The sequence below is a fragment of the Morone saxatilis genome, unplaced genomic scaffold (assembly GCF_004916995.1).
Source record: "Morone saxatilis isolate NCDOM2014 unplaced genomic scaffold, NCSU_SB_2.0 Contig24, whole genome shotgun sequence".
Classification (NCBI taxonomy): Eukaryota; Metazoa; Chordata; class Actinopteri; family Moronidae; genus Morone; species Morone saxatilis.
This window is the reverse complement of record NW_023339807.1, coordinates 18,223,785-18,233,076: the sequence shown is the minus strand read 5'-3', so window position 1 is coordinate 18,233,076 and position 9,292 is coordinate 18,223,785. Positions and strand designations below refer to the sequence as shown.

At 39.0% G+C, this 9,292-nt stretch overlaps 3 protein-coding genes across 12 annotated transcripts in view; all 3 read right to left on the bottom strand.

The window, feature by feature from the left end:
- The window catches only part of lipeb (lipase, hormone-sensitive b), a 24,881-nt gene extending 23,954 nt beyond the window's left edge, over positions 1-927 (bottom strand). The window contains exon 1 of one of the 2 annotated variants that reach the window (XM_035671792.1): positions 811-927. In XM_035671792.1, coding sequence (XP_035527685.1) covers positions 811-901 — 91 coding nt within the window. In that variant the 5' untranslated portion in view covers positions 902-927. The remainder of the gene's footprint in view (positions 1-810) is intronic. The other variant, XM_035671793.1, reaches the window with a different exon arrangement.
- A 762-nt stretch (positions 928-1,689) lies between these two features.
- cd79a (CD79a molecule, immunoglobulin-associated alpha) lies at positions 1,690-4,971 on the bottom strand. Of its 2 annotated transcripts, none has more exons than XM_035671616.1 (5): positions 4,808-4,971; positions 4,081-4,413; positions 3,251-3,366; positions 2,884-2,946; positions 1,690-2,676 (listed from the first exon to the last, which is right to left on the bottom strand). In XM_035671616.1, the coding sequence occupies exons 1-5, from the start codon at positions 4,845-4,847 to the stop codon at positions 2,551-2,553; spliced, it is 678 nt and encodes a 225-aa protein (XP_035527509.1). In that variant the 5' UTR covers positions 4,848-4,971; the 3' UTR covers positions 1,690-2,550. The 2 variants fall into 2 exon arrangements, with proteins under 2 accessions (XP_035527509.1, XP_035527508.1); XM_035671615.1 differs by having other exon boundaries at positions 4,081-4,416; positions 4,808-4,966.
- A 296-nt stretch (positions 4,972-5,267) lies between these two features.
- Positions 5,268-9,292, bottom strand: part of arhgef1b (Rho guanine nucleotide exchange factor (GEF) 1b) — a 30,044-nt gene continuing 26,019 nt past the window's right edge. For all 8 annotated transcript variants that reach the window (XM_035671685.1, XM_035671686.1, XM_035671687.1 and 5 more), the window contains 2 exons: positions 9,100-9,204; positions 5,268-8,597 (listed from right to left, as the gene is read on the bottom strand). In XM_035671685.1, the coding sequence (XP_035527578.1) occupies positions 9,130-9,204 (75 nt within the window). In that variant the 3' untranslated portion in view covers positions 5,268-8,597; positions 9,100-9,129. The remainder of the gene's footprint in view (positions 8,598-9,099; positions 9,205-9,292) is intronic.

Sequence of the window (9,292 nt, the reverse complement as noted above, 5' to 3'; positions counted from 1 at the left end):
ACACATACACACACATACACATACACACACACACTGTATGGCATATTGTTAGGGCTCCTGACAAAGCTAATGAAGCCTTTTGAAAGCAGTATTGGTTTGGCCCTGGTTGGACTGTTCCAGTTCCAGTGAGACAGTGTGTTTAGTAACAGCAGCAGATCCACAGTGGCTGCAGGCAGCATCCTGTTAAGTCTGCTACCTTCTTTCACAAGCTGCCCATTCGTCACCGTGTGTCAGCCCGAGCTCACGTCACCGGTGACCCCATCAATTCGCTTAATCGATTTATGCACATTAGGAAGTACCACACTTGGGAGGCTAATCTAGTCCAAACCTCGCCCCTCCCCCTTCATGTTTCGGAGTACTACCTGTTCAGGTGGGTCCAGTCAGAGTCCGCGGGTGAGACTACAGGGAGGCACAGACGTGAGAAGGTGAATGGAAACACAAGGTGGAGGAAATGTCCTTGTAGTTTAGGTCTACAGCCTCGATGACATGACTACCACAGCTACAACTAACGGTGCTCGTTACTGCAGCTATGACCGGGGGGGTGCTCGTTAACTAAAGGGAAGGCATGTCAGCCGGGTTGCTTGTTTCAGTTACCTGAGTGCCTCTTCCTCGTTTTTGTGTCATAAAACAATCCCAGAAACTAAGCAGCTGAGGCGGCTTAAATCCTAGTGGTTCATTTCGGCTCCCCGAGGCCAGCTAACGCAGCCGCTACCGCAACGCTAACGGGAGGCGAAAGGGGTCAATAAAAGGCGGGACGTTATTTAAAGGGGGGGGGTTGTGACGACGATGACACGACACGGACAAACTCACCCACTGGACCCTCTTTATGTTTCGACGAGCGTCTTCCATTCACACTTTTCTCAAATCTGCTACTCCCACCACTCTTCTTGTTCGACGCCATCTTCGCCCACTCTGTTTACGCACCGCCTCTCACAGCTCTTCTATACATACCTGCCTGGGAGAGCCGAGGCCCCGCCCACGCCAAACTACGAGAGCCAATGAATGAGTGCGTCGCGGTCCAGTAGCCAATCACGACGCTCGAATGCCAATAAGTGTCCGCCCCCTATTGCCTTTGTTTTGCAAAGGAAAAAAGTGAGCTCTTAGTCCATTCAGTACAGATTAGAGCAGTGTTTTTTCTACCATGAAGCACACAGATGACCCCTGATTAAGTTGTTTTTTTATGGATAGTTCTTATTATATTCAATGCATAACAACAACAGTGCAGAACAGCTCACACACTGTACAATTAATCCAAATAGTGAACGCAATAACTGCAGGAAGACGTGTGAATATTGATCAGAGATGAGTTTTCCTCATCATTTTACAAACTCTTTATACTATTCTGTCTGTATTATGTATTTTCTTTATTTTTAACAACCATACATACTTAATAGGCTTCTTTTTTTGACAAATTTAGTCACTTGGGCATTGTTGACCAATGTTGAGCACAGAGTAAAAGTTCTATGAAGATAGCTGGTGTTCAGGTATTCAAAGGTTAGATCTTAAATAAAAGTCTAAACTTAAAAAATAACAATTTTATTTAGTTTTCTTCACAGAAATGGTCCAAATGCTGAGATATACCTACTGTGTATATTTTTTAAGTCGCCCCCCCCTCCGTGATGCTGTGGCAACTTTATTGGGGGTCCCCAGGTTGTGTTTTTCAGATAATTTATAGAGGAATTTGTAAGATTTCTTTTCTACAACTTTATTCTTTGAGTACTCATAGAAATGGCAGAAAGCAAATACACTGTGACACACAGTCAAGTCATTCCGTAAAATGCAATGCAATTATTCACATAGATTCTAAACAAACATTCAAGAAGCTGATAAAACAATCACCAGTCAAGTCCACCTATGAGCTTTCAGTCACATTACACAATCTTAAAAAAATATGCAGTTTGCTGGTTGTTATAAACTTGTTAAACACGTTTCAACATTTTCTGAGCACTTAAAGGACTTTCCATCCATTTTGGTTTAAAAGCAGTTTTTGCCTAATTCCATGAATATGGAGGTTAATGCCTTATGTTTGAAAGCTACTGTTGAGGACACAGAAGTTTCCATTTTATTATTTATCATTATTTCCATTATTATTAAATATAGATATCATTATTGTCAGTGTCCATACATTTGACAAAGAAAAAAATAATTTTGGAGTAGGCTTAACTGCTTTTAAATGTACAAAAAGATAATAAGATGATACAGCTGATTGTATCAAACATAGAAAAGAGGTATCTTCAAAATTATCTGGAGTGGATCTGGAGTTCTTGGACTTCTGACCTCAGTGTTTCTACACTCCTGTCTACGCCCTTGACGGCATGGACCTTGTGGTGAGACTGTTTTGTCAACTGCTACAAGCTCAAAATGTTCAATCTCAAATTAAAGAAGCTGATTAAACAATATGTTGTCAGATGCTAAAACTGTAATTGCAGGCTATGTACAACACTTCGAATTCCAATGTGTGTGGTAAAGAAATAACCTGATATTCAGATATCACACGCTTCAGCTATTAAAACACTCCCTTTTTTTCTTCCCTTATCTTTTCTCTTTCCTTCAGGGTTTCTCCAGCTGGATCTCCTCCTCTTCCTCAATAATGTTGCACACATCCTGGTACGGGCCATGTCCCTGGGAACGTTCGATCTGATCATATGTGGTGCAACAATCGTCCAGATTTAGCCCCTGACATATGAGATAAGAAAGATAGAAGAAAACACACAAAAATCAATTCAACATATTCATGATAAATTGATTTGTGGCACAAGATCACATGTTCATTCGTATATTTTAGTTTCTGCTTTCAACAAAGAGACTTGCACAAGTTCGTCATGTCTGACGTGACATGTAGCTTATCTGACTCAGAGAGGAGGTGACTTATTTAAAGTTCACCTGATATATGTTTTCCTCCTCCTTCATCGATTTCTTCCTTTCCAGTTCCTTAAGTTTCTTTGACTGCGAGGGGAAAGCAGAAGTTGGTAAAACTGTGAAATGGTGCAACTTCCCATTGGAGGAAAGTCAAGAAACACAATGAAAATAACCATTTAAGAAACTTATAGGTGTAGGTGGTTGGAACAGTCAAAGTAGGCTTACAGATTGCAATAATGTCTGGTGTGTTCACATGAGTGATAAGGCAATACCACTATTGAGACATTTTGGAAAGTAACCATCACTTCAACATTAATGCTATGGGTCAGGGGTAGTTGACAGATGTGTGTATGGTAATGTACAGTCAGTCACAATAAGGGGACATTCTGACCTGGCGGAGAAGGGTGACGGAAGGCAGAAGCACACACAGCAACAGTAAGATTCCCTCAGCTGTCAGGATCTTGTTTTTGGTGTTTTCGCTGAGGTTTATTGCCTTCTTCATCGGTTCTAGGCACACAGAGAAGGTTCAGAGGTGAAACAGTAAGTGCCTTTAGGTATTTGCATACAAGTACTTGTTTCCGTAGCAAGTGGAAGTGCATATTTAAAAGACGTAGCAGTGTTTAAAAAAGAATCAGGCTAACTAAATAATTACTTAACAGACTTACTTGGAGATTTAGTACGAGATAGACTGTTTTCTTATATAACTGTACCATTTAGTATAAAAAACACAGACTAACATGTAAAATACATGGATAAACAATTGATAGTATTGTTATTGGTTAGGCTTACGGTGTTCTTGTAAACTAATGCAGGTTATCTCACACATAATCCACAGAGGAGTTTAGTGATTGTTTTACATTTCCACACCTGCCACCTGTATTTAATGAGATTAGGATGCAAAATGGCATTTCAGTGTTCCTCTGCACAGTAGCTTGATTGCAACTTGATCTAATCTTGGTGCAATTTAAAGAAATGAACTGGGCAGCAGACTGTAATGAGACCACCCTGATGATGTAAAGATTAACTAAGCTGCGATATGCAAGGATGCTGCCTCTGACACAGCTCTTGGGTAGACTGAGGTTAACAGGATTTATGGCTTATGGGGTGTTAGCAGTGCTTAGAGCTCACTTGACTCCATCTCTCTCTGTTAAACACACACACTCCCACTAGCATTTCGGACTGGTCTGGACTTCCCACCACCACATACACATAAATACTCACTGTAGACCTGCAGGTAGGTGCCATGTGTGTACATACTCTTGCTCTTTAGCCAACACTGGTACAGTCCACTGTCATTCAGCTGGAGTGTCTTGAAGGTTAGGGTGTAACAGACTCTTTTGTCCTTCTTTCTTCTCATAGATTCTTCAGTCAGAGCTGTAGAATTCGCAACTGGTTTAGGGGGGTGTTTGCCTTTAACTCCAAAGACTTTGACCCAAATTGATGGCACTTCCTCATCAACGTTGACGTAGCAGCACTCCATGGACACTGAGGCACCGAGTTCCTTGCGTTCAAATGGCTTGTCCGCCTCTAATTTCACGCCATCCCTAGCGAACACTACTGTGGGGCAACCAACAATTAAAGCATGTTGTTATACATGTGTTCGTTAAAATTAAATCAAATTATTTAATTATGATTACATATATTATAAGCATAACTTATATTTACAATGGACGTAGAGCAAAAAATGTAACACGATAACACAGCCATCTGCTTTGACAGGAGATGTGGTTCACTGAACCAGAACTCAAGAGTTAAATGTAAAAAAAAAGAAGTTATATAGAGTACATACTTATACTTAGTTTCACAGACATGTAGAAATGCCCATTTCCCACAAAACCCAGAGGATAATTGCATCTACACAAATATAAACACTGATATAGTATATGTATATATTATATAATGAGTATTTTGGATTTATTATATCTTAAAATAAACTGATCTAACTCACCAACAAAGCTGCAGAGGAGAACGTTTGTAAGAGTCCCCATAGCGTTTTCAAATGTTTAATCCAGAGATCAAAATGTACTGAAGTAATGCAGATTCAGTTATACAACCCTGGTCCCAGTCTTCACTGTTTGTGTACTAAGACTATGGTGTCTTGCTTGTCTCTCAGTCAGGATTTACGCTTGAATGAATTTGGAACATCCCACATTTGCATAAAAGTTATATCTGCATGCATTTAGACAATATATTATACATTAACTTCTGCATAAAGCATATTATTATTTTATGAGTGCAGCCATAATTTTTAATATTTCATATATCTCTATATATATATATAATCTTTGAACCCTGTATTTATATGTACCAATAAACAGAACTAAACTTAAACCCCAAACCTTTAGCTTACAACTTGTTTTGAAGTATATATATTAGTATCATAACTATATAAAATGACAAAACAGGAATTTATTTCCCCAATTTATTTAAAAAATGAAGAATTAAAAAACAGAACGTACCACAATTTTCCTGAAGTATACATCATTAAAGAGCCTTTTACACAATAAAAATCAAAAGCCAAATACACAGTATAGTTCTTGCATATTCGTTGTTTATAGACAGACAAGATGGCAGATGCCTGTATGACAAGGAGCAGTTGTCTTTTCTATACAGGGCACTGGCTGACTGAGTTGGTGAAGGGCTCAAATCCTGTTGCTGTAATGGAGGCTGACATGAAAAACAGAATCCTGGGAAGATCGCTCAATGCTTATTAATGATTTGGACATTGTCTCTCACTCTCAGAGGTCAATTTCACATTCCCCCATTAAAGACAGCCAAAACCGAACAACAGTGATTGTGTTCAGACTCAAGAGCCCTTTATGAAGAAAACAACTGGATCGTCAGAACAAGGCACCACTCTATAAATACATTTTCTTTACATCTAGGTATTTATATATAGAATGCATGAAGAAAATGCATCTGGAAGAGAGAGAGAGAGAGAGAGCAAGAAGTGCCTGTAGTAGTCGTTCAGCCTGTGAGTGAAGGCCTCACTGTAAGCTGGTATTAACTGGGTTTCACCTGCTGACCACTGCAATTTGACAGTTTTAAAAATCCCTGGTCGGGATGATCTGTTTAAATTATCCCATTGGATAGCTGGATAGCCACAGTGCAGAGTGGGTTTTACACTGTAATGTGCCCAACAAAAAACTTCATGGTTACAGCATTTGCATAATAGTTAAAATTCGTTCATGCATAGACAAGTTACAGACAAGTCCTGTCTCTCTCACTTTTATAGCCAAATGCATAGTACACAATTACAAAAACGTGTTTGAAAAACAATGAAAAACAGTAACATAAAACCTCCCCAACCCGTTTAAGTAAATCAATTGAAATACACAACAACATATGGTAAAACTGTGCAGTAGGAAAAGGTGATCATGCTATCACAAGTGAGGGTTTATCAAGGTGTATGTCGCTAATTAGCTTAATAAACACAAAAAGGGCGCGGGGGGGTTATGCTTTTTCTACAATTTTTTCTTTCAAGCTGACATGTATGTACAATTTCTAAGAGGAAGACATGGGGAGAGATAGCAGTGAGGTTCAAACACAAACATACAGAATTTAGCAACTTGTCACTAAAGGAAACCATCATTTGCATAATTACATACGTAGGTTCAGTAGGGTCAAAGGGGGTAAGTTTGTTGTTGTGGCAGCAACGATGAGAATGCATATCAGGAAGTGATCATGGTTACAGTACTGGTGAGAGCGACGTTGGAATGAGACTGCAGTCTTCCTTCCTCTAAATCTTCAATGTTTCCTTTGTATCCCCGTCTGGCTTCACGGTCTTGTTTCCTTGTCCTTTTCTGGAACAGGTCCCATGTGTTCAATTTCTTTATCCAGGTCAGAACAGTACAGCTTGTGGCAGTCACATCGGCTTTTACTTACACTTATTGACCCAAACAGACTCTGAAGACAACTTTTTCATTATTTTTTTTTTTTGCTGAGCTACAGATTGGGTTTGAACATAAGGCTAGGGCAGTCTGACATTCTTCAATCCTGTATTTACTTGCACATTTACTAAAGAGTAAAAAAAAAAGAAGATTATTATTGGTTACCGATGCTTCATTCTTCTATGTGCTTTGGAAATCCCTTCACTTAAGTTGCCACAGTTTGGGGAGAGGAAAAGCAGCTGCTGACTGACTGCACTACTGAGCCATCATTCCTGCATCAGCATTAAGTGACATGTTACTATACAGATGAAGCACGGCATTAAGAAAATTACAGCTCGTATGAGGATCTAACGGTGCTTTGTTATGTCTTTGGTCCTGTGTGCACGGCCACAGTTATGCCACTACTCAGAAATGACATCATCATAATTATAATTACAATCAACTGCTGAATAAAATACAAATATGAGCTCAATTTTGATACAAATATTGCTACCAAGGAAGAATCTTTTACTAATAACATGTGAATGTAACATATAATACAATTTATAACCCCATTTGGTGACACTGGCACTGAACCTCCTTTGTGAACACTTCTGTAGCACTGGGCTTTGAGTTTGTAAATTTATGTGAGTGTGTGTGTGTGTGTGTGTGTGTGAGGGAGTGGGTGTCTACATTTTTCTTCAGTAAAGCTCAAAAGAGCTCAAATCCTAATCTCATGTTTTCTACACATCGTCTCATGACCGCCTGGTTCAAGCTGGCTTCAAACAAACCAAAGCAACAACAACAACGACCTCTAAACTCACTCTCCATCCCTACATCTCTCTTCATTCTCTACCTTGATCTTTCTACACATTCTAGGTTTTGCCTTCTTAAGATTTTTTTTTTCTCTACATTGCTCTATCTTGTTTGTTTTTTGGGGGTGGGGACCCAGTGCTGTAACAGTTTCACTCAGGTGAGGCAACTCACTGATCCAACAGAACTTGGAGGAATAAATAAAAGTGGTAAATACAGTCTCCATTATTAACAGCATGATTACCTATAGTGCCACTATTTATAAATGTTTCTATGTGCTGTAATGACAGTAAGAACCTTCCAAACAAGCACGTCCTTAATTAAAAACTTAACTTACTTGTAACACACATACACACACTTTCTTGCATGCAATCTTTTTAATAATGAGGGCTGCCTACATGAAGCCCGACTGCTCAAAAACTGTACTAAATAGAGAGTAAACATAATAAATTTTGCAAAAACAGTGTGGGTTCAACTTGTTTTGATTACAAAAAAAGTGCATCTCTGTGGTACTTTGGCATAGACTAGAAATAACACTATATATCAGCAGTAGTATATCAATACATCTTCAAACGCTACATTGGCCCCTTAAGGCTTCCACCTGAATATAGCTAACTTGGCAGGCAAACATAGGATTTCTCTTTTACTGTACATCTGCTAATCTGCTATTTGCAATAATGTAAATTATTTTCTAGCGTGCATGTCTCTGGTGTGCGTATGTGTGTTACAGCAGATCGCAATTACTATATTTTGTTAGGCAGCATCTCTCTCACAGCAAAATATTGCTTCATTTTTTTTTTGGCACCTCTCCGCAAAATCAACCTCCCACTCAAAAGTAGGATGTTCCGTTTTTGTCTTTTTTTCTTTGTATACCTCTCTACCAAGCACGCACACAAACATATACACATGCACACACCTCCCATGTTCCATCACTGAACCAATGCACTTTGCATAAAGCCCCCCTAATGCAGCAAGGGTCCAGGCGTGAGGGTTTAGGAAGTTCCAGGGAAGCCTCTGAAAGTAACTCTTGCACTCCAAACCAGCACCAGTAAAAATCTAAACAGGGAAAACAGGAGGGAAAGTTTGAATGTGAGAAAACATCATGTAAAGATAATAAGACTGATGATGAAAAAGGTCATAATGTGACCATCAAGTTTCTATCAAGTGAACTAAACATGCAGGTTTAGTGCATTAATAATCCAGAAATGTACATAGTATTACAATTATTATCATCACACTATTATATATTTGTTTTATCTGTTCTGTTTGTGTATTTAACCCTCTTTATCGTAATTTATTGTTGGGTATTTTATTCTGTTTCACTCTCTGCACTTTTTTTCGTGGTCTGAATTTCTTTAAATTAGTGTAAACCATGTAAAGCACTTTGTAACTGTTTGGAAATGTTTTAGAAATAATAGCAACAACAGCTATTATTATTAATATTAATATTGTGTATTCGCAATTCTAAAACTTGATTATGAATGACGATACTCATTCAGATACTTAAACTTTATTTATACTTGAGCATCAATTTCAATTTCCAGTTCAGTGTTCTCACCTAGTGGCCAGTAGGTGGCGTGATGGTGTCTCACTGGAAGTTACCCCCCTCCAGTGAGAACTTGGAAAGGGCCTCCTGCAGCCTGTGGTGCTCTTCTTCTATAGTCTGCAACACACAAAATCAATATCACCTTAGGAACGGAGGACGGACACTCACATCCCCACCCGCTCGTTCTCTCACACACACACACACA

Coding starts and splice junctions, on each gene's coding strand:
- cd79a (XM_035671615.1), bottom strand. CDS start 4,847: ATGGGGACTCTTACAAACGTTCTCCTCTGCAGCTTTGTTG. Junction 4,417..4,807: donor TCTCCTCTGCAGCTTTGTTG/GTGAGTTAGATC, acceptor GTTGCCCCACAG/TAGTGTTCGCTAGGGATGGC. Junction 2,677..2,883: donor AGGAGGAAAACATATATCAG/GTGAACTTTAAA, acceptor CTCATATGTCAG/GGGCTAAATCTGGACGATTG.